General features: G+C 38.4%; 1 protein-coding gene across 3 annotated transcripts; it reads left to right on the forward strand.

The window, feature by feature from the left end:
* The first annotated feature begins 1,810 nt into the window (after window positions 1–1,810).
* Window positions 1,811–24,957, forward strand: meltf (melanotransferrin). Of its 3 annotated transcripts, none has more exons than XM_041792191.1 (17): window positions 1,811–1,894; window positions 8,866–8,991; window positions 11,679–11,833; window positions 12,493–12,592; window positions 13,527–13,712; window positions 13,796–13,952; window positions 15,087–15,154; window positions 15,238–15,422; window positions 16,150–16,315; window positions 16,490–16,632; window positions 17,835–17,931; window positions 18,219–18,413; window positions 19,363–19,516; window positions 19,925–19,992; window positions 20,083–20,270; window positions 21,178–21,370; window positions 22,832–24,957. In XM_041792191.1, exons 3-17 carry the CDS (start codon window positions 11,744–11,746, stop codon window positions 22,897–22,899), a joined length of 2,058 nt encoding a protein of 685 aa, XP_041648125.1. In that variant the 5' UTR covers window positions 1,811–1,894; window positions 8,866–8,991; window positions 11,679–11,743; the 3' UTR covers window positions 22,900–24,957. The 3 variants fall into 3 exon arrangements, with proteins under 3 accessions (XP_041648125.1, XP_041648126.1, XP_041648124.1); XM_041792192.1 differs by lacking the exon at window positions 1,811–1,894 and adding an exon at window positions 6,437–6,451; XM_041792190.1 differs by lacking the exons at window positions 1,811–1,894; window positions 8,866–8,991 and adding an exon at window positions 9,002–9,275.
* The last annotated feature ends 1,604 nt before the right edge of the window (window positions 24,958–26,561 follow it).

Raw genomic sequence — 26,561 nt, forward strand, 5'->3', positions numbered from 1 at the left:
AACCAGCTTTTAAAACAAGTTTTTCTTTTCTTCAGGCGATTAAGTATACACCTTATTCATTCGTATCATGCATGAGCTAAAAGGACACCCACAGAGAGCAAAGTCACAGCTTGATGTAGGTTATACATTATGCAGATGATACTCTGATTTACTAGATGATTAACACTGAATGTAACCTCTTTGTGTTTACAAAAAAAATCAACAGTGTGAAGAAAAGTAATATAAAACATTAATTTAGTCTTAAAAGACTGCATTATCCATGAGATCATGAAAATACCTTTGAAAATGGCACATCTGCAGGGTGAAAACTGACGAAAATAACAGCTTGTCTTGTTCTTTGAAGCTACAAATGAAGACTTATCATCTGAATCTGCTTCTCTTCTTACTTCTTTGAGCTTTAGAACTAGTTAGAACTGTTTTGCCCTGCTGCACCTTTACTGAGCCAACCTTGAGCCTTCAGAAGCAGAGGTCACAAATGGAGCTAACCTGAAACATGACGATAATCTCTGTTGTCCAGCGTAACATTTGTAATATCAAGATGCTTTTGGTAACACAGCCCCTCTATGGACCTTGTCAGCCACCCACTTCTCTCATCTCCACCCTCAACCACCCCAAGGCGACTCCTCCAAGCTGACTGGAGACCAGAGACGTACGGAGAAACGGTTCTGTCAAAAGTGTAGCTCCTAGATCCAAATACTCAATCATTTTGACTACATGTGTTTGAAAGCTTCGATATTCTCTCACAGAATGTGCAGCTACATTATTTCTCTCCATGTATAATCCTCTATGAATCAAGTAAACCGGTGTTGTTGTAAATTGACAGAACTGAGCTCTGTATGACTCTGGCTGTGTGTTTTAGCCAGGGGACCATGCCACTGTCTGTTAGAGTAAAGCACCGATGCAAAGAATCTATAACAGAGATGGATCTATATCTAACATATTATAATATTTATCCCTGCTCTAACTGCCTATTTTGGTAAAAAAATAAATAAAAGTCTTTATTGAGATTTACTGAAATACCTTGTTTCGATGTTTCTTCTTTTAAGTTGCAGAAATTATCAGTGTTTGATATAAAAGACCAAGTGAATACTTCTTTATTTTACCTCAAATTCTACCATGTTGTAAATGATTATCATGACTTGAGAGTTACAAGGAATTAAAAATCTTTGACCTAAAATAAAATAAATACCATGGGAAAGTCTTATTTTGAGATACACTGCCTGAAACTAGAGTTTTAGACTTATTACAATTCTAGAGGACTTTTTTAAAGGCACTGGTCGAAAAAGTCATGAGGTTTACTTTGTACAGAAGCCCTACAAGTCCATACATTTATACATTTAATTTTACTCCCTTTTCTTTGTCCCATCTCAACACAGGATCTCTGAAACTCAGAGTAACTATCAGGTTCTTGGTCCCATCTCTTTCTAAGGCCTTGGCCACACGGAGACGAAAACGATACATTTCCATTTAGTTTTGAAAAATTTTTCCGTAAACACGGACCGTTTCAGGAAATGCGCAAGCACGGAACCACTGAAAATGACTGAAAACATTGTAGTATATATGCCAAGCCTGTAAGTGGTGCTGTAACACCGCTACGGAAATGCACCAAAAGAGAGAAGAAGATTACAGCAAACTGCCACAAACTTTCTCCTGGTTGCCCTTCTGGTTGTTCTCTGTGGTGGTACACCACATTTGGTGTATACTGTTCTCAGCGGTGGTAAAGGAGCATCAGATTTTGCTGTCAAAGCCATAATAAGCTCAGTAGCTTCTGCAGCACTACGACCCTGTAATCCACCATTGTTGTTTTGGTTTGACAGCACACGCGGCATTACGCTATGTGTGGCGTAATCAGTTCAAGAAAGATGCGGCTGGCTGTCCACACGGAGACGAAATGGTAAGTGTTTACAGATTTGTTCACTCTGAGACCAAAAAATAGCGTTTATGGCCTCACAAAACGCTGTTTCCGTGTGGATGAAACGCCGATATGACAAAAAACTTTTGCGTATACTCCTGAATTCATCTCCGTGTGGACGGGGCCTAAGGCCCTTCTCCCTTGATTGCTCAGGTTGGCCAGCTCTTGGAAGAGTCCTGGTCATGCCAAACTTCTTCTATTTGAGAATTATGGACACCACTGTGCTCTTGAGAACCTTCAGTGCAGCTGAACTTTTTGTTCCCTGCCCAATGGCCCAATGGCCACTGCCATAAACATATGATGTAGGGCATTTAAAAAGAAAATACTTGAATCACAACAACCTGAGATAAACAAAAGTTACATGTCCATAAGTGTCTGTTCAGACTCTCTCAATCAAACTGGACAACCAGTCCCATCTTGTGACTGGAGATGTCATAAACTGACATCACATACCTCATGTGGTTAATAAGTTAGTGTGTGAAAAAGCTGTTAACAGGCAGACAGAATACAGCTCCAACACTTTCCTTATTTAGTCCTCTCTTGTTTTAGCGAAACTTTTTCGTCATTTGAGAATATCAAAGCATGCCTTACATTACGGCTTCTTAATTGTTTAAGGCACAAAACACACAGTGACGTTGCAATGCTCTTTTCCAGAGAGGTGTGTGCCTTTTCAAATCGCATCCAATCAGTTTTATTTAAAATAGCTAGACTCCCATCAAGGTGTAGAAACATCTCAGCAACGATCAAGAGAAATTGGAGGCACCAGAGTTTTTGGACAACGGGTCTGAATACTTTCTGAATGCACTGTATGTTCATAATGAGCTGAAGCTACCCTTTCCAAGATGGTGGCCAAATAGCCACATCTCAGAAGCTCTCTGAGCTATAATGTCAGCAACCAATCAGGATTTCAACTGACTTTGAACATTTCAGCTAAAAAAATATGTACACTTAGCAACAATCAATAATGTTAGCTACATCTTTTATTGTATACTAGGGAATTCAGGCTTAATTTCAGAGAGTAAAGTTATACAACTTCAATTAAACTAAACATATTTAAAGATGTGGTCATGGCTAACTGCCGGGATGACTGAAGATGATCATCTTACTGCAGGTAATTTACCATCAGCTTCTGTCTTACATCATTCAAGTGTACCAGGTCCAAAGTTATCACTCAGCTAAAGGTCATCCAGTTTGTTCCTCACCTAAACATAATCTGGTGATCAGACATCAATCTCCTGTCATAAACTATGGAGTGACCTCAGATATAAATTAGACTTGATTCAGACTGGTCATAAACCAAACTCAGGATGTGAGACAAGCAAAAAATAAAAGTACATGACATAAATGTTATCTCTAAAGATCCTATAAAGATGTTTTACAGGTGCTTTTGACATACAGAGCACGCTGTACGTGACATTAGCTCTTGAGCTCAGCTGGTGTGAGGACAGAGGTTTTTCCATCATGAGGCACGTGCAGGACAACTATAGTGCACTTTTAGCGTTAACGTAAGGAACAGAGCATTCAAGTTGAATAAGTTTAGAGTAATCCAGATGTGACAGCAGATCTCAGGTCAGCTGATGTGAGGTGATGACTGCTCCTGTAAATAGCAGCTCCCTGACACGTCAGCCCGGCTGTCACCTCCACCGTGTCGGCCTCACTCTGTCACATTTAGCCTTCTTGGTAATGTTGCAGCTGCACCACCACAGTCTGACTCCAGAGATAACTGCTTCTGCAGCAACATTTACAGCAATAATGAACTCATGATAATTATGAATTTAAATAGAAATTAATCGTCTTTGATCGCACAATACATGTTTTAAAGCTGCACTGATTCTCATTTTTTGTTTGAGTTCATTCACAAGTTCAAGCACCAGGAGTATCGACTGAATGTTGCCTGTTTGCTTCTTTATGCACTACTTGAAGGCTTTATTGGTTTTATCACCAGTGCTTTCTTACCAGTCTAGATAGAGGAACAACCAGCGCAATCACTGATTTTATGACCAGCCTTCCTTCCTGTTTTTCACCAGATGTCTGCAGAAATATTTTATCATGATTATGCATCCTGTGTTCCTGCTTACATGTGGTGAATGTTTACAGTCAGCAGAAATGGCAACAACCTATTGTTACCTTAGATTAAATCTAAAATCAAAAATAAAACAAATCAAATGCCACATGTATGCTCTCTTTCCTGTTGTCTTTGTTTTGTAACTTAAAAACAAACCGTAGCTGAGCCAGTGTTCATACACTGTATATACATATTTTAACTTTCATTAAGATTAACGTGAAAGCAGATTTTTTTCTTCTCCTTTGTTCTTGAAGAGCAAAAGGTAAAAAAGTTTAAAGGTACAGTGCGTAAAATTGGGAATAATAGTAAAATCAAACAGTCAGATTCCAGACTGCAACACTCACTTCTGGTGTGAATGGAGTAAAAAAAACATGTGCGCTTACGTGGTATTGTAGAAAACAAGAAGATGCAAAAATTCAAGATGGCAGAGACCCTAGGGGGACCCTCCTTATGTATGAATAAAAACACTCAGGTTATGTCCATTTCCCTGGATCTTTGCTGGGATGTCTCTACAACTTGATTGGAATCCAGTCTTGATTGAAGGTTGTGCCAAACTTCTTCCATTTGAGAATTATGGAGGCCACTGTGCTATTGTATGGTGGCGTATTGCATTCACTTGAAAATAAAAAACATCCTGCTGTTTTTACAACATAACTATCTCATAAAAGCAGGATTTTTGTGGTTATTTTTTTAATTCCTATTTTTACGAGATACTATCTCATAAAAACAGGAATTTATTTATTTTTGAATTCCTGTTTTTACGAGATACTATCTTGTAAAAACAGGATTCCCCCTGATGCTCTCCTGCATGCATTTATCAGCCAGTAATTAGAGGTGCGGGGTCAATACAGGTAAGGTAGGCTTTTTAATGTGTTTAAGGTAACAGTTACGTGTCACGCCAAATTGTGTCAGCTAACTGTTCGCTTGGCCTCTTCTCTTTATGCTTGATGGTAACAGAGGAGGTAGTAATCTCGTAAAAACAGGAAAGTCAAAAATAAATGAATTCCTGTTTTTACGAGATAGTTATCTCATGAAAACAGGAGTATTTTTTTTTTATTTTCAAGTGAATGCACTACGCCACTGTACTATTGGGAACCTTCAGTAATTTACAGACATTTTTTTGTAGTTCTGTGTCTGACAACAGTCCTGTCTCTGAACTCTGCAGGCAGTTCCTTAAGTCTCATGGCTTGGTTTTTGCTCTGATGTGCATTGTCAGCTGTGAGGCCTTCTGTAGAAAGGTGTGTGCCTTTCCAAATCATGACCAATCAATTTAATTTACCACAGAGGGACTCTGGTTAAGGTGTAAAAACATTTTAGCAGATCCAGAGAAATAGGAGGAACCTGAGCTAAATTTGTTTTTGCAAGGGTCTGAAAAAATGTGATATTTCAGTTTTTTATTTCTAATAAATTTGACGTTTTTCAAAAATGTTTTCACTTTGTCATGATGGGGTACTGAGCAGTGGTGTGCACAGACTTTTTCAAGGGCAGGGGCGAAAAGAAAAAAAAGGGCACATACAGAGCGTTCTCGCCACTGAAGAAGGCACTAAGTTTGGTGTGTTTTCAAGGGCACTTTAGACATGTTTATATGTTATACAAATGGCACATTATATAGACTTAAAACAGGCTGACTAGACAGACTACTCAAGTTAGCATATTAGCACCAGATAATCCAAACTGGTTCTGTGAGATAGTTCTTGCTCAATATAGATCAAAAAGGGCCCAACATAAAAGTCATTGCAACAGTAATGTTTCATAGTATTTCTTGGTCCTAATGGTCTTCTGGAGTTTAGTGTGTTTTCTTCACCCAAGAGGGCAGTTTAGTGGGTTTTGCCACCCTGGAGGGCACTTAAGCATGTGTTTTTACCACCCAAGAGGGCAGTTTATCATGTTTTAACCGGCCAAGAGGGCATTTAAGTGTTTTTTTTTCACCCAAGGGGGCAGTTTAGTGTGTTTTGCCAATGAGGAGGGTACTTAAACACCCCCCCGTGCACACCACTGGTACTGAGTGTAGATTAATGAGGATAAAAAGGATTTTTTTGGACTGTAGCATCAGGCTGCAACATAAAATCAAATATCTTGCATTTGCTTTAATTTCTGTTTAAGATTTTATAGTATGACATTCCAGGCACCAGCTCTGCTTTACACCTGGAACAGCATGATGTGTCCTGAATCCAGTGGGTGACACCACTGAGACTGTGTCCATTTTAGAGTCCATAGTATTGTCCCATAAACAAAACCCAAGGCAAAAGACTGGGTCAAGAAACAGACAGGACTGAAACCTAAGAGAGCAAACACAAAAGAAAAACATGAGAAAAAGGAACTCTAGGGAGTCACTACAAACTGGCACATGATGAAGGACACTCTGGGGTTAAATACACAGGCAATCAGGGGATAACCAGACTCAGGTGTGAGTAATGGGGGGGTGGGGAAGACAAAGAAGGCGGGAAACAAACAGAGCAGACAGACTGACAAGGGTAAGTAAACAAAATAATACAAATACAAATAGAACTGAACTGAAATGCAACCAGAATGTTCACTCAGGTAACTTTACCAGGTGTGTCATATTGTCTTTGAATTATTTTTCAGACCTGATAGCTCTGGGACTCACAGTAAATAGCTTATACTTCTGACCTGTAACAGTGTCTACTTCAACACAGTATCAGCCACATAGACACACAATGACACATCAAGGTGTTCACATCCCTTATCTTTAGTCATTGTGTTTGTTCTTTCCTGTATTGTCCAAGCAGGTCAGCTAAAGTTTCCTGGCGTGTTTTTAGCCTCTACCTGCTTTCATGTTGACGTCCTTTTTTCTCTAATACCTGAGGAAGAATGAGGAAGTGGTATCCTTTTATTAAATGACATTGTGACAATGTATTCCTCTCTGATAAAGAGCCTTGTCAACGTGGGAATGTAGCCCATATAGGGCGAGGAAAAGCATTAGTTTCTCTAGACGGAGAGGAGCTGCTGCTTCAAATCTGGTAAATTAACAGTTTAGGTGAGAGAAGTAACTCTGTAACAGTTCCAGTTTTGACGTGTTTTGTAAGTACATACTATTTAGCCCCAGTGGTCAAGTTTGAGTTCTTGACTTGGGTTTCAGCCACACTTGTCTCCCCTCTCAAACCTTTATCTGTGAGTCTCAGGTCGTTCTCTGTGTTCTCATGTGTTGTTCCTGAAGAGATAAAAGAGCAGTTACACAAATAGTCTGAGGTCCTATCACATTAACAGGACCTCAAAGATGCCAGTGCAGCTTAAACTAGAACCTCCACCTGCAGGCTGTGTGTCGCCATGAAGTATAGGCTACAACTGTTGGCAGTAAAGGTATAGTGAGGGTCACAGAGAAGGGCTAGGGTGGTTTTTGACTCTGTTCTTTCAAAATGTATTTGATTTATTCTTGTCAAAGAGGACTTCAGTACAGAGTTTGAAGAAAATCCCATTCTTTAGCTTTTGCATTCAGAACCAAGAGAAAGGAACATAAGCCAAATGTCTACCTATGACCTATGAACTCTTAACTCTAATCGGCCCATCTCTGAGTCAGAGTGGACATGTGTGAAACGTTTGAAGACAATCTCTCTAAGTGCTCTTGAGCTTTTGCATTTATAAGCAAGGGTTGGACATGAGCCTGATGACCTTGATGTTTCACCCCTGACCTCCAATAATACGTCCAGTTTATCCTTGAGTCAGAGTGGACCTGAGTACAAAGTCTGAAGAAAATCTCTCTGAGTATTCTTGAGGTATAGCATTAACAAGCAAAGATTGAATATGGCCCCAGTAAACTTGACCTTTGACCTCTGTCATATAGTCAGTATATCTTTAAGTCAGAGTGGAAATTTGTGCAAAGTTAGAAGAAAATATTTCTTTTTTTTTAAAAAAGATTTATTTTTGGTCTTTATTTGATAGGACAGTGGATAGAGTTGGAAACAGGGGAGAGACATGCAGGAAATAGAGCCATGGGCCGGATTCGAACCCGGGTCACCTATGTTCATGGCGTGCGCCCTAACCACTTGACTTCCAGCGCGCCAGAAGTAAATTCTTCTGGGTTTGCTGGGTGAGGCAGTGTGGCTCCCAGTATCTGAGCATGGGGACCAAAGTCAGAGTCTTTATCCTTGGTCCTCCCGGTCTAACTATACTGTTGTGAGGCCTGGACACTGACTGGTGGCCAGGGTTGCCAGCTGGACTCCTTTGTGTAAACTTCTCTTTGGTGCATTTTTGGGTATTGTAGGCAAGATGTGTCTAATGCTGATGTGCTCAGGAGAGTGAAGATGGGAAGGCTCTGCTACCAGGGACAGCAGTTGTGCTTCTACAGGCCCCTGGCATACTTTCTGGACCTGGGCTCCAGCTCATTGCTTACTGGGTGCTGAGGGCCCAGTGGGCTGGACCAGACGTCAGGGGCAGGCATGTGCGTTATAGCAGGGACAACAGAGAGGATACCTGGAGAGATGGGGCATGGGCCTATAAATACATATATATATATATATATATATATATATATATATATATATACACACACAAAATATTGTTGTTTTTTCTTTTGTTGTCTTCACATGATGATTGAACTAAAACCCCTTTTTTGGCGTGTCATGTATGAAATAATTTAATCTGAACTCTGACTCACATATTTGCCACAACTTCATTGCTTTTTCTATAGAACAGAATCTATCGAAAAATGTTCTTTGCTGTTTGTGTCCCCTTAGACAGAACACTTTTGTGGGAAATAACTGACATAATGAAGAAACTACATGTTCTGTACATGTGTAAAATCAGGTATAAAGTCAGAGTTAGTGTCCAGAGCAGGTAAACATCCTCCTTGTCTGAGTTTTTCCTCACTGAAGTGCGTCAGTGATCCTCCAGCCTCTCTATACCAGCCTAATCCTTTCGTTTTTTTCAGTGGAAAAGCACCACCCGAGTCGAGGAGTGGGATACAGAGGTGGGGCTCTGTGCCTCTAAAAGACGCCTCTGTCCGGCCTCTGGCCTACAGCCAGGCAGCAGCAGCAGCAGAGACGTGTCACACCAGGTAGCTGAACCAGGCAGATATGTTTCCTAAACTCTGCACTGGGCTTTGACTAGTCAAAGTAGGTCCTGACTGACCTCGCTGTAGATGACTGAGTCATAAATACTTATACATCCTCTGGTGAGGACTTTAAGCCCAGTCTTGGAGATAGAGGTTGGACTTTGACTCAGGAGTTGTGTTATAAATCGGAGGAGAGGAATAAGAAGGTTATTCCAGCAAACAGAGGGAGAGTGAGGTAATGGCCATGTGGAGGACAGCGGCAGCTCTGCTGCTTTTACTGCATACTGGTAAGACATTTTTATAAACTCTTAGCTATGTTAAAGCAGTCACAACCAACTCAGAGAATGTTTATTTTTTGGCTAGTCATTAGATGAAGCGTCTTAATAACAGCATATCTACCTTAGATAATGAGGAAGTGGATGTTTTCTGTACTAGATGGTGACTTTTGGATGTTTCTGTATTGACATGGATCAGATTCAGTGATGCAGAATGATTTTTTTTATGTTTTTCTATGATGAAACCCAGGTTCTGCTGATATGACCAGAGATATTTCTTCACTTTGGCCAACTCTATTAAATATAGGACCTAAAATCTGCTTCTCTGATGAAAACAAAGACAAACTCTGATTAAATTTAACAGGATTTAAAGAAACAATGTTGTTTTAACTTTAATAAAACAAACAAACAATGCATAGTTAACACACAAATCAAGCTATGGACAGCTGGGTTATGTGGATATCAGCCTTTTATCAGCTTTGCCAAAATGTAAAGTAATTGAAATACAAACACAGACAGAGACTGAGACCAGGCCTGGTACTTCCAGACTGTGTGGGATTCACAAGTGCTGTAAATTCAACATGTAAAATGTATGAGTGAGCCAAAATCAAACTGAATACAACAATATATAAATGTATCCAGAGGTGTATTTTTGTCTCTTTTTCCATAAAAATTCATGATCTCTATCTACAAAGAACTGCAAAAACAATTGCCTTAAAGGTAAAGATAAATGCAACACAACAGTGAAGGTTTAAGGACAACAGAGAAACTGATAATTTCCCTTCAGCAAAAACAAACAAGAACAATGTTTGCCTTTTAACTTCCTGTTACTAGTTAATGATTACGAACATCATTCATGTTTTAATTATGTACTGTCAAAGGGCTGTTGAAGCTCTATTCATATTTAATCAGTCCCTATTGAACACAGAAATAAGAAATAGTTTAAACAACAGTGTGACTCACAATTGTCCTGAACATGTTGACTAAAGAACTTTTCCATTTGACCTCGATTTTCTTGAATAAAACAGCCTGAGGAGAAAACAGGAACTGTTGACACATCCAATATTTAGTCTTTATTTCCTTGTATGGAGAAATATTCTCTGAGAAATCACTTTAGAGGCTGATCTCTGAGCTTTTTCTCAACCCTGAATTTGGAGTCCACTCTTCACTCTCATCAGATCCCATGACCCAGTTCAACCAATCATTTCCCCTCAGCTAATAAGAAGTTTTTGCATCCAAATCCAAATTTAACCAAATCATTAAAGGGTGTATGAGGCATTTTGTCTTTTTAGGCTCATTTATTTGTTTTCTTTTCTGGATTATTTTAACTCCGTTAATACCAACAACAAGTTTTTTTCAATAGAATTTTGAAATCTTAATATTAGAAGGGGTCAGTAATGAGCTCAGTACATTTTTTTGTACACACTCAGGGTGTTCGTGACCAAAAATGTCCCACTGAAACCCATTAAAACCACAATTTTAACCTCCCCTGCCATCAAGGTAAAAACATGCATTTTATGATTTTAGACTTTCATTCTGGAGTCACTGCCTCAAATTTGCAGGTTTTCCTGTTTGTTACAAAATGTCAGTCATTTTCTCATAATTGGCGTGAGGGAAAATTGCGTGCTGTATTTCTGGTTTCCTGTAGGCACACTATTAAAACAATCAGAATCTCAAAATTTTAAAAAAGCATAAAAATCAAATTAGTTGCTTATTATTAACACATTAAGGCTGTTATAATCCCCTTCCATGAAATCCAGTTTGAAGGTAGTAAATATATATATATATTTTTTAATGAATAAATCCACATTTGATATTTATGATCAGGGTTGATCTTGATTTAAAAACTAAGGCATAAGAAGTGGGAAAAAATCATCATGTTTATTGCCATTTTTGCTGCCATTTTTGGTCATGGACACTCTGAGTGTAATAATCTATTTTACAGCTACACTGCACAGCTGTTAAAGCTTTATTTGTCCTTAATGTTGAAACACAGCAAATGTTTTTAAGTGTTTAAACAACAGTGTGACTCAGAAACAATCTGAACATGTTGACCAAAGTACATTTCCACTCAACCTCAATTTATTTCTTGTGTAAGATGACCCTGAAAGAAAGCAGGGATTTCAGACGTCTCCATTTATAATACATTATAAGGCTTTTTCTCCTAATAGCTTTTAAAGCATAGAAAATCTGCTTTTGACTGACTACAACTGGTTAAATTGTGAACACTTAGGCTTAATACATTTAAATTGTTTAGTTTGTTGAATTTGGATTATTTTCAGCTGTCTCAAAAGGTAAAATAATCCAGTATTTAATAAATATAGGACACCCCTGGTTTGCCAGAATAAAGTCAAAATAAATAACCCCATGAACTAACTGAACAAAGTCTGTATAACAAGTGTCTTTTTTTCTCAGTGTTTGGCCAGAGCACCATCAAATGGTGCACCATCTCTGATGCAGAGCAGAGGAAATGTCAGGCCATGTCACAGGCCTTCAGTGAAGTCTCCATCCGCCCATCCGTCAGCTGTGTCAAAGGAGGGACCGTGGAGGCCTGCGTTCAGAAACTACAGGTAGAAATCTGTCCCCAGTTTCACTAACTTATGGTTATAACAGTTTCTACATGATTTACTGGGTAGCCATTAAGTATCTTATGAAATATTTTTGACTTTGGTCATCTTTGATTTGTATTTATCAGGACAGAGGGCTCATTAAAAGCTCATAAAGGAAAACACATAATCAGAGATGAGATAACCAGGAAGAAAGTCTTTGGACAGCTGCAGTGATCATGTTAATAAGTGATGCAGTTATCAGGGAGCACTGAGCACGCTCAGTTTATGACCTCAGGAAGATGTATGATCTTAGGACAGAATGTGCTGGTTCTTAGAAGTACTGGGAGGAAACACGGTCATTTATGAGGGAATTTAACATTCCTAGTGTAGGTTTGAAGAAGGCATTCAGTGTACTGGCAATCTTTCTGAAAACAGATTATCTTTGAATTTCAAACTCTCATTTAGGGAGGAAGAAATCTTCTCTTCTAAAAAAATCAGAATAACCTTAGTTAAGGCGATCACAAGGCCATTAAAATTCACTGAGTTTTACAACAGAGTGAAATTTTATTAACCATTTTTAATGTTTAAACATTTAGTCATTTTAAAACTGAGGAATCAGTCTAAGTTCTTGACCCCTATTAAATCAATAGGCCTAATTCATGTTTGCTTTAACTCTGCAGGAAAAAGAAGTAGACGCCTTGTCCATGTCCAGCTCCAACATCTATGACCAGGGGAAGACAGCTTCATTCAAGATGGCTGCCAGTGAAACAAAAGTTGATCGTGAGTTTGAATAAATTCTTCCTGTGCTAGGGCAAGAAAAGAGACCATGACGGTGAGCTAGCCCGCTGTTAGCTCTGCTTAGCTTAGCACCAAGATTGGCAACAGGACAAAAAATAATTGATGCTGAAGAAAACTACCTCTAAAGCTCAAATTTACTTCATTTTTAATTCATAAAACCTGTAGAAAAATATACACCAGCTAATGTGTTAACCTTGCAAACCAGATGGATTTGCCAGGCTGTCATCAGGCAGATCCAGCTTGCAAAGCTCTGATCCACAACATTTGTGTCTGTACTGTGAGTCAATAGCAATAGCTGCTGCCGTTAGCTTGGATGTAGCTATTATTGGCCTACAGTGGCAGTTTTATCAGAACTGGACCACATTTGTTCATTTCATAAAGAGTTAAGAAAGGCAATGAAAGCTTTCCATGATGAGAAGATGTTTTCGCTTTTCTGCTGACCTGCTTAGGCATGAATTTTCTAAAGTTCAGTCAGGAACACTCTTGTCATACCTTTAACCATTTTATTGCAAAAAGGATATTCTGAGGCTGGGGTGGAGGCGGCAAAGCTTTGCCAGCAGCAGCATGGTGCATCAGGGCTAATGCAAGCAGGGATTAGTAAGAAGAAAATCATGTTTAAATATGTGCAGAGAACTGACCACACTTGGGCATATGACTACCATGTCCTGCATAAACTAACGCTTGGCTTCATTTATGGGGGGGTTGTGGTGTGAGTTGATATGTACAATGGCTGCCAGTGGAGCAGTTAGCTCAGATGTAGCCACAGCAGCAGTTTTGATCAGACCTCAACCATTTTCATTCAGTTGGCTAGCTCTTATTTTTAATCTCTGATGATTAATGATCAAACGTAGTCTGAGTGCACTATGCTGCGTTCAAAGTTAATCGTTTTCATGTGTGTTAACTCTTCCATCCTCAGGTACTGGTGCCTCCTACTATGCGGTTGCAGTTGTTAAGAAAGCAAATTCTCAAATTAACATCAACAACCTGAAAGGAAAGAGGAGCTGTCACACCGGGAAAGGCCGAACAGCTGGCTGGAAAATGCCTTTAGGATACTTCATAGATCAGGGCTACATGTCAGTGATGGGCTGCAACATCCCACAGGGTAGGAAAAAAATTCACCATACACACATATACATGCAAAGTCTTCACAGAGAGCTGAAGAAATGTTCGAATTTCTTTGTTCAGGTGTTGCAAATTTCTTCAACGCGAGTTGTATCCCTGGAGCAAATGAGGCTGGTGACCCTGCATCTTTGTGTGAGCTGTGCAAAGGAGACGGTACAGGAGCGCACAAATGTGAGATGTCTGAAAAGGAGATGTACTACAGCTATGAAGGAGCTTTCAGGTAACACAAGCCTGTCTTATAAAACAGAAACTACACGTGCTAACTCGTAGCTTTATAAGGGATGTTTTAGCGCCTATTAAAAGTATTTACCCCCTTGGATGTTTTACCCTTTAACTGATTTTATAAATCAATCACTCGTCAATATAATTTGTGTTTTTTGACATGTCAGAGTGAATACAGATTTTCAATGTCAATTAGATAATGACTGCATAAATATTTAACCCCTTCAAGTCAGTATTTAGTAGATGCACCTTTGGCTGCAATCACAGCACTGAGTCTCGGTCCAATTTTCTATTAGGTCTGGGCTTTGACTCAGCCACTCCAAAACATTCACCTTGTTGTCTTTAAAACATTTTTTGTGTTGCTTTCACCGTATGCTTTGGGTCATTGTCTTGCTGGGAAAGCAGTCATCTCCCAAGCCGTATTCTCTTGAATACTGAATAAAACACTGTCTTCCAGGATTTTCCTTTATTTTGCCACATTCACCCCCCCCCCAACACACACAGTGGAGATGGTGTGTTTGTGGTGATGTGCAGTGTTTGGGATCCACAGAACCTCAGATATTGAAATATATTGACCATGATTGAAAAGGGTAAAACATCCAAGGGGGTAAATAGGTTTAATAGGGTTATCAAGATCTTTCTTGGTGTCAAATAGAACAGGTATGCTGTGGCTCCTTCTTAGATATTCAGATGTGATTCATGACATTCCAAAAATCCCTTCTTAGACATAAGAACAGTTAACAATGTAATTTTATCCAAATCCATGTGCAGAAAGCTGAACTTCTGCACATATCCACTTTTCATATATAGCCTAAGTTATACACTACAATGTCTGCATCAACACAATGGCAAAATTGATGTTATCAGTTTTCTGTGTAAGCAGATTCAATATGTTAGTAACTATGTTCACTATCAATGTTTAATGTGCACTTGCTGTGAATTCAAATGTAGTCTAGCTAACAGAGATTCTAGCTTACAATGAAGGTGTTTACTATATCTACTAACATTACAGGTGTTGCACCAGATGGTTTCAAAGTAAGGTAACTTGTCCCCCACCTTAAGTCTTTCCTTAATTCAGCAAGAGCTTGTTTCTTAAACTTTCCTCTGTGTTATGTTGTTTTTGTATCTAAAGGTGTCTGGCTGACGGTGTCGGAGATGTAGCTTTTATCAAACACACGGTTGTTGAGGAGAACACTGATGGTAATAACAGCAGAAACAGCCATGTAGCTATATTTTGTCATTTGTTAGCATGTCTGTTTGCTAAACAGGTGATTTTTCACCAGGTAAGGGTCCATCTTGGGCTCAATCCCTGAATTCGGCGGACTATGAGCTGCTGTGCCGTGATGGTACCAGAGCTTCTGTGTCTCAGTGGAGAACCTGCCATCTGGTCCGCATCCCATTTCGTGGGGTCGTAGTGGGCAACCACATCACCCCCTCTGTGGTGTTTAACTTGCTAACCGAGGGCCTGGTATGTCCTAATTCTTCCACTTAGCTACACTTTTATAACTTCAACTTAATATAATTTTAATATATTAATATTTTTTATTATTGGTGAATTCACAAGAGTTCATTAATGTGAATGTGTAATGCTAGCACCATTAGCAGCTTAGCTTATGTTAGCTTGATTGAAAGAATAATAAACAAGGAAACAGCTAGCTTGTTTTTTTGTTTCATGAAAAGCAAACATGCCCCATTAAAAATCAGTCATTTCTGTTTGTTGCCTGGCAAACTTACGTTGACATATTATAGCACTTATCAAAGAAATATCAGGCACGTGTCAGTTCACTTGCTGTTTTTTGTTTAGGTTAAAGGAAAAAAAATAACCTTTTATAAAACGTAGTTTAAGATGCAGTCCTGCCTTTTAGCATTTGTTCCTATCTAGACTAACTAGCTGTAGGATTTTGGTTCATAATTTAGCATAAAGCTATGGGATTATTATGAATACACATTGACTATCACTGTACAACAGCCAAATAGCATCCTCCACAGGAAACACAAACAAACCACTGCAACAACAGAGACAAATTAGAAATTTCTAATGTGTTTAAAATTACAGTGTAATGTTATATGCTATACAGTACCTCAGTCATCAAATAGTTGACATTTATTTTGGGTATAAAAGTATCTTAAAACGTTGTGAAGCAAGACAAGACATTTACACTGGCATTTAATCCACTTTAATTTTCTCTCCGCAGGAAAAATCAAACTTCAAAATGTTTGTGTCTCAGGAATTTGGAGGAGAAAATCTCCTTTTCTCTGATTCATCAGTTCTGTTTCAGAACGTTGAGTCAGAGGACCCCGAGAAGTGGATGGGTCGCTACTATTATAGTGCTATGAAAGCCATGGACTGTAAAAGTGAAGGTGAAACTTTTATCTAACCTAACAGAGCAAATATTCAGCTTCATTAACTTTATTGTCACACAATGAAAAAGACCTAAATTAGTTGGAAAACTATTTTCTCATGGTTAAATGGATTGGTTGAATTTTCTGATCTTTCTTTTTTATGACCCATTCGTTTTACTGTGAATACCTCAGACGTCCTGCGGTGGTGTGTTTTGTCAAGCGCTGAGCAGCAGAAGTGCGCTGACATGGGTGCAGCTTTTCAAAGTAAAGGTCTGACTCCAGAGGTCAAGTGCATTTTCGGGGACTCTGTGACGGACTGCATGGAGAAAATCAAGGTATAGTTTAAGTTTAGTAGAGTGCTTTTGTTCCACCAGACAAGAAACAAGTCTTAACCCCTTAAAGCCTATTGCATCATTTTTGATACATACTTTTATGATACCTCAATTCAATCAATATGATCAATAAATTCCAAAAAAAAATTCTGAATACAATCTGATTAATGATAAAAATGCCCCCAAATGGATTATCTGTTATCAAAAACACTTAATGTATCAAATGAGACACAAAAAATTGATATGTTAAATTTTATGGAAATTTAGATTTTTTTGGATTTCAGTAGAAAGTGAAATAAACATAGCCAGAATTTTCTGGCTATAATCTGTGTTTTCAGGCTTTAATGGGTTAAGATTGTACGCTGAGCCCCTGGAGGGCTGCTCATCTTTACATGTTGAAATAAAACCTTTAGCTGGGATTAGATATCAAATTTAATGTGGCACTAAATGTGATATATACCAGGTGGTTTGAACTTGAAATACAAAGTTAGTCGTGTTCTGGGATTGGACTAGAAACTTAATAACTAAGACATTGTACTGGAAAATCCCCTTTAGCAGTTCTGCTGTACCATTTCTTATATTTACAGTGCTTAACAAATTTATTAGACCACCACCCAAAGTAAGGTTTATGCCACAGATGTATTATGAAGCACTTTAATGTGGACTCTTTCATTTTTGAGTGAGCTCGCCACGTTTTACCATTTTGAACAGGAATGAGGAATTTCAAACTGAATTCACCTTTTTATACCCAAATTTGAGCTGGCATACTGGGCTTCTCTGAGAAGTCAGAAATTAATCAAGCATAACGTTCAACCACTAAAACTCATTTTTCTTTTCAGGAATGCAAGTAAATAACTATAATTTAACATATTAATCAAGAAATATTTATGTGCTGTGCTTTACTATTTTTTCAGGTTTTTTGTAAATCAGTAAATTTGAAAATTTATGGATAACAATAATAATTATATTTTAGCATTAAAAATATCATTTGGGTTAAAGAGCTTCTACATATTGGTGTAATAACCATTGCAGAAACATAAAAAATGATTTTTGTAATTAGCAATGCTGTTAATTTAGGGCAGCTGTGGCATAAACCTTACTTTGGGTGGTGGTCTAATAAATTTGTTAAGCACTGTACATATATAAGAAATATAAACTGTGCCAGCTACTTCAATCTCTGGTCTTTGCTTTTCACATTTGTGTAGAACAACAAGGCTGATGCCATCACTCTCGATGGAGGTTACATCTACACAGCTGGCAAAGATTACGGACTGGTCCCCGCTACTGGTGAAAGCTACACAGGTACAATCCTTAGACTGTAGAAAATATGAGCTCAATGATGTTGCCATTCATAACTCTCTACCCCTGTGCGGTGCAAACCCATCTTTTTGAGTCAGGTGGTAAATATTTTTTTATTTCTGCCATCAAAATTAGAATTTAAACATTGGTGTTAATGGAGCTTTAGTAGCCAGCCTCAAGATGACTCTTGAGAAAGCAGTTATTTTCCGATGAACAGAGACTAACACAAAGATAAAGTCCCATCTCCCTGGTCAGAGACGTTGATGTATGTTTGTTTTTATTGTCTCTAGATGACCGTGACGGTGCCATGTATTATGCAGTTGCGGTGGTGAAAAAGAGTAACAATGACATCAGTAACCTCGATGACCTGCGTGACAGCCGCTCCTGTCACACTGGGTACGGTCGCACAGCTGGCTGGAACGTTCCTGCGGCGATGCTGATAGAGAGAGGCCTGATCGCCCCCAAGCAATGTCAGATACCACAAGGTCAGAGGGATGTGGGGGTGTTTGTGTATGTACTTGTGTACTGTTGTATGGTGTAGGCTGAGGTCAGAAAACAGACAAACTGATAAAGTTGTCAAAAAAATTATTAAACCAAAAAACCAAAAAATATATTAATCCAGGATTGAGCTTGTAAAATTAATTCCTAAAAGTCAATTGAGTCAAACTGAGAAAAGCCATGTTTGCAATGTATTAAACAATGTTTAAAGAAAACACAGGCTTTATCTTAAATTTACAAGATGGATTATCTTGATTGACTGGTGACTAGTCCAGGATGTACCCTGCCTCTTGCCCAATGACAGCTGGGATAGACTTCAGCCTCCCGCAACCCCCAAAACAGAATAAGCAGTATACAAAATGGATGGATGGATAAAGTTGTAAAATAGCAACCAAAATAACTGGGAGACAATTTTGCAGCATATCTAACCTGGCTGACAAACAGGTATGTCGTTGACAAGGTCATAGCGATCCACAGCATGAACTCTTGACCTCAGGGTTCGGGTACAGAATGAGGACAAAAAGAGTATTACATATTTTGTACCATGGCACAATATCTGCTAAACAGGCTCTGTTAATTCAGCATTAATTTAGCACCCTGCATTGTATTTTACATTAGCTTGGTGTAATGATGCAGTGCCTAAATTATTAATTTTAGTTATGTTATTATGTGCTGTCCTGTGTAGATGTTGATATGTTTTGACATTTATGTTTTATGCTCTCTTTTCAAGACCAATATAGGGGCAATAAAGCTTTGAGTCATTCATTTATCATTCTTCTATTTAATTAGCATCTAAACTGTTTACAGGTACATACTTTTAGCTTTTTGGAAATTAAATTCAATATCAGCCACAAAATTGGAACTTATGCACTCCAAGGTATTTGGCATAGATGCTCAATATTCATCAGTATTTATTGTATTCTCTGTGATGCTTAGCGGTGGGAGGATTCTTCAAACAGAGCTGCGTACCTGGTGCCAACCAACCTGGTTTCCCCAAAAACCTTTGTGGTCTGTGTGTGGGAGACAGTTCAGGACAGAACAAGTGCGAGAAGGGGAAAGATCTGTACGACGGATACAACGGTGCCTTCAGGTATGAGAAACTATCAAAAAAACTTGATTAACACTTACTTCAGTTGTATACGATGTTGGATAATTTTATTACTTCAAGCATCTGAGAAGTCTTGCTTTGGTACATCAGTTTTTCCAGTGGACAGCTGAAAATTCTCCATCAGCTTCTGTTCCCTCTGGGTCACTAACAAGCCAGTCTGATGCGTGAATGAAAGCACTGGCTGAATGAAATGTTGAGTTGGGCAAACAAGCATGAAAGAATATAAGTTGAATTCATCCTAAAGCAACAAAACCCATAAACAAACTGATTTCAGCTACAGAACATTAACATTGAAATAGCAGAGCAGCCTTAAGCCCAGGCTTAATTAAGAAAATATTAAAAGTGATATAGAAAAGCTATATTTCAACTTGTCTATCTCTGTCCTCTCAGGTGTCTGGCAGTGGGAGATGGAGATGTGGCTTTTATCAAACACTCTACTGTCTTCCAAAACACTGATGGTACTACAAAAACATTAAATGGACAAATTATTCTCTCTTAAACTACCTTGGAGTAATCAGAGATGTCCTTGATTGTATGTGTTTCTTCAGGTAACTCTGTTGAGTCATGGGCAATAGATCTCCTGTCTACAGATTTCCAGCTGCTGTGTTCCCATGGCTCTAAAGCCGAGGTGACGCAGTACAGACACTGTCACCTAGCCAGAGTTCCCTCCCATGCTGTGATGGTTCGGCCTGACACCAACATCCACGCTGTCTATGGACTCCTGGACCATGCACAGGTAAGGCAGCAGTGTGGACTTTAGTGGCCTCTTAACATTTAGGCTTTGTCTTAGTCTGTACATGAAAAAGAAAAAAACTTGTTAGTGTCAGTTACACTTCACAGTATGGCGGGAGTATTTTTACTTCTACATTTTAGAATAAGAGCTACAGATGTAGCCTATTAAATAGCTCTAAAGATTTCAGTAAGCCTTAAAAAGGTCAGTAAGTCATTTAGCCATCAGCTTGTGCTCTGCTTCATATGCAAATACATATGCTCCTTTTGCGCTTTTCCTTCAGTGCATGCAGTTCTCTCTCCTGCTTGTATTTTGAGAAACAGATCAGATGTACATTTTGGAAAAAAATCATTAATTTGCTTCACAAAAACCTAAATATGCTCTTTTGTTGGAGTTCTCAGCATCAGTTAAACATTTCAAGCTTGTCATTTTGGTCCTTTCACAAAAAGTTAACTCTGTAGAAGTGTTCACATCCCTATGCTGTCTGTAGGTAAAAAAGAGGATATAAGAATTGAAAATGCCTTCTACTAGAAAAACATTTCTATATCAAATTTTAGGTCAATTTCATATTATGAGCAAGTGTTTCCCATTTCTCTGTGATGCAATCAAAGACACTCTGACATTTACATTGATAGGAGGCCCCTTAAAAGCTTTACAGTGACATTGTTAGATAATTAACTGAAAGAAATGAATAACAAATAGAACAAAAAACAAATTTAAAAATAATATTTTTTTGTCTGTGCTTGGTTTTTGATTACACTTTTGAGGTATATCAACAAATAAAAAACATAATGAACCATCTGAGAGAACCAACAGTGAGTTGAATAGCAGACAAGTACAACACTTCTGAGGATGCACTTACTATTTGATCAGTTTTGCCGTTTAGTTTCTCTTCATCTTTGTTTCCCTGCAGGCACATTTTGGCAGTGATACAGGTTCTGGTTTCAGGATGTTTGACTCCACGGTCTACCAGGGCGCCGATCTCATCTTTAAGGACTCCACGGTTTTCCTCGTGGGAGTTGGTGAGAGGAAGACCTACCAGGAGTGGCTGGGACAGGGCTACATGGACTCTCTGGTTGAGTTGGAGTGTAATTCATCAAGTGCAGGTAACATCTTGCCTTAAAATCCAGAAGTAATCAAACTGAGCAATGTTTAAATGTAAGTGACAGACGTTCTTTGAATTAAAAGACCAATATGATCATTTGATAATTTCTCCTGGACTCTAGTCTTTCTGCTTTAAAGGGATTTTCCGGTATATTTGAAGCTGAGTCATATGAGGTACATAGCAGTAGAAGTGGCATTAGCCTCCAGTGATTTCAGTGAGCATTGCTCCTTTAAGAAGTTCTCGCTGGTTGTACCAGCCAGAAAGCTAGGCTATACAGTGTAACAGATGGGTACCATTTTTCTGCAGATTGTAGTGAGCTTTTGGAAAAAATGGGCCACAATACAATGTTGGCTCAAACGTACACACCACTGATTTTTTTTTTATTTTAATTTTTTCAACTTAACCTATAATTAATGATTTTTTTTTTTTTTTTTTTTTACCCAGAAAGCCTCTGTGTTTTTGTCACTATTTTTCCGATGCAGGCTTTGGCTACTGGTTACGTGCTCTTGCATTGCAAAATAGTGACAGAAACATAGAGACTTTTTGGATTTAAACTAAAAATGCTTCAAATTTTTGATGGTGCATATGTATTGGGCTTCTGCTAACATGAGGCCAACATTGTTTTGTGGACCATTTTTAACAAAAACTCGCTTAATTCCAAGGAGAAACTATACCAATCTGTTGTGCTGTATAGCTAGCTTCCGGCTGGTACAACCAGCGAGAACTTCTTAAAGGAGCAATGCTCACTGAAATCACTGGAGGCTAATACCACTTATACTGCTGGGTACCTCATATGACTCAGCTTCAAAAATACTGAAATGTCCCTTTAACTACACTCTTTCCTAGGTTCAGTATAATTTGCCCTAACGACACAAAGGGTGGTAGCAGTCTAGCTCCTTGCAACAGAGCCAATAATCTCACTTTCCAACATGTAAAACAGATTTTTAACATTAGGGCTCTGGTAAGAAGTTTCCTGGTTTTAATTGCCTAAAGTACCATAAAGAGGAGATTTATGTTTAAGTTGACAGTCTCTCAAGTACAATTAGTGCAACTATACCTCCTTTTTAGACGGCTAAATACAGCTCTCAATTGAGCAGTCTGACAAAAAATGTTGAAATGTTGTGCTGAGGTGATGTGCGTCTTTACCTCCATCTTTCTTCAAAACTTGTCAGAGCTTGATTACAGACACTATAACTGAACAATGGTTGAACCATGTAGCAGCAGACGTTTGTAAAATATCATTCCACTCTTTCTGACAAAAATGATTACTACAAGAAGATTGAAGACTTTTTGACAAATTAATAACTCAGACATGAAAGTTGAGCAATAAATAAGAAAAAGCTGATAGACAGTTTCCACCAATTTCTATCACCCTAAACTCCCACTTTATCATAAAACTTGTCAAAGTTGTTTTATTAAATAGAATCACTTCAATATTTGTCATATCCTCTGCTTCTTACAGTGATGTCCTCTACATTGCTGCTGCTGATGGCGCTCTTCAGCATCATGCTGACCAACCTCTGGATGTAAAAGCAGAAAACTGCACCAGCATCCAAGCTCTCCTGCTACCCTCTTCATCCCTCCTTTTCCCAATCTTTCACTTACTTTTCCTGTATCCCTTCTTTACAAGCTCTTCCCACTTTCTTTCATCTGACTATCTTTAAAATTGGCTCATCCTCACTTATTGAGAGTTATTTCTGTGTCCGGGAAGATGCCATGTTGTTGGAACTGCCTTTGGATTTAATTGGTGCTGGCGTTGATGCAAATGAGGCAAAATGTTTATTCTTTGGGATTGAATCAGAAGTGATAAGAGAAGAAGGTGATGCTGCCACTCTGTTTACTGAAGGTGAGCTGCCATATCAGTGAGTATGCTGCCACCTGTTACATTGCTTTAGTGTGCAGTGCATCATCTTTTCCTTACAAAGTAGCTTTACAAAGAACAGACGGCCTGACTTTTCTTGGAGCTTCAAATTATAGAGTTTTGTAATGAAAGTCCGTTGACAACTTATTGAAGTGTTATTAAAATCAACTTGTTAGGTCAACCTTAAAATCCTGTTTCTTGCAAATAAACCACTATTTTGTCAGTCCCCTTAACTTGGAGAATGAATTTATTCTTACTGACCCCACATCAGGCTCTATGTTTAAAAGTCAGGAGCTGTTCTTCCCCGCTGCTTCTAGCTCTGTGAATACTACTAAAAACACAGCCCTCCTTTTATTTGGGTTATGTTTCTACTGTAAGCTTATGCCATATCAGTGAATATGCACTAGTGTTACCTCCACACAGAGCTGTGCTGAGGATGTTGCGAAGATAGTGACTGAGTGTTTGTCCATAGGCTGTCTGCTTCATGTATTCTCCCCAACTACCTAAAAAACAGAAAAGCAAATACCTACATTAATACATTTATATTTTATCTGCCACTAGCCTCTTTTTAATATTTCAGTTTCAGTACCTGCATACACATGTATGGAGTGAGTTACATTGGCCATCAGTTTGGGGAGAACATAAAGAAAGCATCCTGTGGTTTGTGACAGAGAATGAATGAGTTTTTGTTTGTCGAGAAGATTTAAGTCAGAGTTTGTTCCAATAATGAAAGATATCTGGATTCAATTCACCAAATTAAAATGGCAGTCACTACCCTAGCAGTTCAAATATGTTGAAGGCAGTGGTATAGATATAGGTATAGTGCAGGGTATACATAGGAATAGGGAATATACCCACTTATATTTTACTCTACATAGAGTATACCTGGTTCATTCAGTAGTCATGCTGCATCCTTTTCCTAGGATGGAAATGGCATGGCCTGCCTTATGCTGCCTCTACATGGCTATTAGTTATTGCCTTTGTTGGTTGGTGAAGAATATCAGGGTAAGCCAACAAGAGGCAGAGTAGGATGGGTCTGCTTTGTGAAATCTAGCTCCATTAGCTGTGTAAGCTGAGTAGCCAATGGAGCCACATAGCTACAAAACAAAAGCTTAAGCCCACAAAGCTCATGGCCATCTATACTAACAATTCTACAACGCTAACGTTAACTACATAAGCTACGTAGATATGTTATCTACATTGCAACGTGAGCTTTTGCTTTGTTTGCTAAAGCTCGTGTTGCTAAAGCTAACTAAGCTTCATTGGCTTACATAGTAATGTTAACTACGTAGCTAGCATAGCTATGCTAGCTTTAACTTAAGCTAAGCAATAAACCATTCGCGTATTTACATCTAAAACATGTCTATACATAATTTACCCCAGGTGTAAATGAACCCAACTCTAACCCAAACTCACTCCACAAATGTCTCTTTCTAACTCAAACTACTGCACTTCCTGCTGCTTTGCTGTTGAAAATGTTGATTTGGGTGTGTATTTTCCTATGTTGAGAGATTTATTTTTATATGAAGTTCAGATGCCATATCAGTGTATATGTACTGACTCATGCTGTCAGAAACAATGCCTTCTCTTTCCTCCTGATAGAGATTTATTTCTTTATGAAATGATTTATCATGTAACTAATGTTTAGTTGCCAGGCCAGTGCGTCTGCACAAGTATTGCTACATAAAGCTGTCGACTTGAGCTGTTTTCTGTGCTTTTTCAATGAAATAAAGCTTTATTACTGCAAAATATGTGATCTGTTTAGCTTCTGTGTGCATCTGCATCACATTAAGTGTACTATGGGTAAAGTTCTACTGACGAAGAAGTTTTTTTCAAAGTTTCTCGGGGCTAAACAGAAGCCATTAGATGACATCCATAAGACAACAAGGCTGTTTCACTAGAAAAATGAGCAGAGGACCTTGAAGAAATGAAACCTGCTCATTTCATGTGAAAACTGTCGTACAGTAAAATTACTGAATGCATGACCTCTTAGGGCTGCAATGAAAACCAGATCTCCTGTTATGTAATTTTTATGCATAGACAACCATGAAATTCAGTTTACCATTCCCAGTGTAGACAATTACTAAAAATGTCTCTTAAGGAAGGCAAATCATCCTAGAGCTGTTAAACTCCACTGCAAAGATCAAATGTCAAGGGTAGCTGTAACATATCTTCTAATCTTTACTTAAACTCTCATATCTCTGTTGTTGTTCAGCTGGAGGTATGAAGGCAAATGAACTATGTGTTACAACTTAAGTGTCGTGAGCAAGGACCTTCACTTTTGACCGCACAAATCTGATGCTTCTTTTCTTACAGTGAGTCCCTGATGTTAACCCAACTCTTTATTACTTACCGGAACTTTACACTGTGCGGCACTAATCTTTAGGCTTATGTCAGCACTGCACTGTGTCAGCTCAGGTGAACTACCTGCAACACCCCTCTGCTTGGAAATTTATCCCAGCAATAAAAAACTAAAAAACTTCAATCAGCCATGTATGGATACAGTGATGAATGGTGAAATAATTTACATAATGGGATTTTTTTGTCAGACCACTGGGTTGAAATAATTTTTCAAGGACTTTACTTAACCCATTGCACACCAAACATTATCTTACTTTGGTGTAGTCTGTGTAGCTCTGCTGCTTTGGCCCAGTCAATTTTGCCACTGGTGATTGTAAAATCTGCCCTTCTTCTGCTGTATAATGATACTTACTACCTGAAGCAGCAAAAGTTGAGAAGAAAAGTGACAGTACCTAAGTACTAATGTTCTAGTATTAGGTTTGAACTACATCTATTTATCTGTCCTAGGATTGGTGTTGATATTGCATTGGTTAAAAAATTTGGAAATTTCAGCATACTGGATATTGAGAAAAATCCAAAATAGTGCATCCTTACATTCTTGCAAAAGAGGTGTTTGATCTCACGTGATTTCATAAAAAGTTATTGTCTTTTGAATAGTTAAGACAAAAAAAATCTTTTTTTTAAGGACGCATGATAGGATTGGATTTTTACTGATTTCATATGTGGCGACATCTCCAAACACATTTTAACTGATATGAAATGAAATGTACAAACAAGTTTTCTTTTATTATAAAGAACACCAACAGGTAATTCTTTTCATAGATTAATCTGTTTATACTATTTTGCTAGCCTATTTGTTTCAGAAACAGACATAAAGAAGAAAAAAAGTGATTTTGAAAACAAACGATAGATTCTTCCTCAAATATGAAAAACTCTGCTCAAGTGTACCTTAAATGTGAAAAGTCTTTTTAACGATGGCAGTAAGCAGGCTTCATCTGCCTACAAAATCACTATGACAGCCTGCTGACAT

Source organism: Cheilinus undulatus, linkage group 7, assembly GCF_018320785.1.
Source record: "Cheilinus undulatus linkage group 7, ASM1832078v1, whole genome shotgun sequence".
Taxonomy (NCBI): Eukaryota; Metazoa; Chordata; class Actinopteri; order Labriformes; family Labridae; genus Cheilinus; species Cheilinus undulatus.

Excerpts from the sequence above, each read along its gene's own strand:
- meltf (XM_041792190.1), top strand. The coding sequence starts at position 9,227 with ATGGCCATGTGGAGGACAGCGGCAGCTCTGCTGCTTTTACTGCATACT. Across the intron at positions 13,953-15,086 it reads AGCTATGAAGGAGCTTTCAG|GTGTCTGGCTGACGGTGTCG; the intron begins GTAACACAAGCC and ends TTGTATCTAAAG. Across the intron at positions 21,371-22,831 it reads GTGTAATTCATCAAGTGCAG|TGATGTCCTCTACATTGCTG; the intron begins GTAACATCTTGC and ends TGCTTCTTACAG.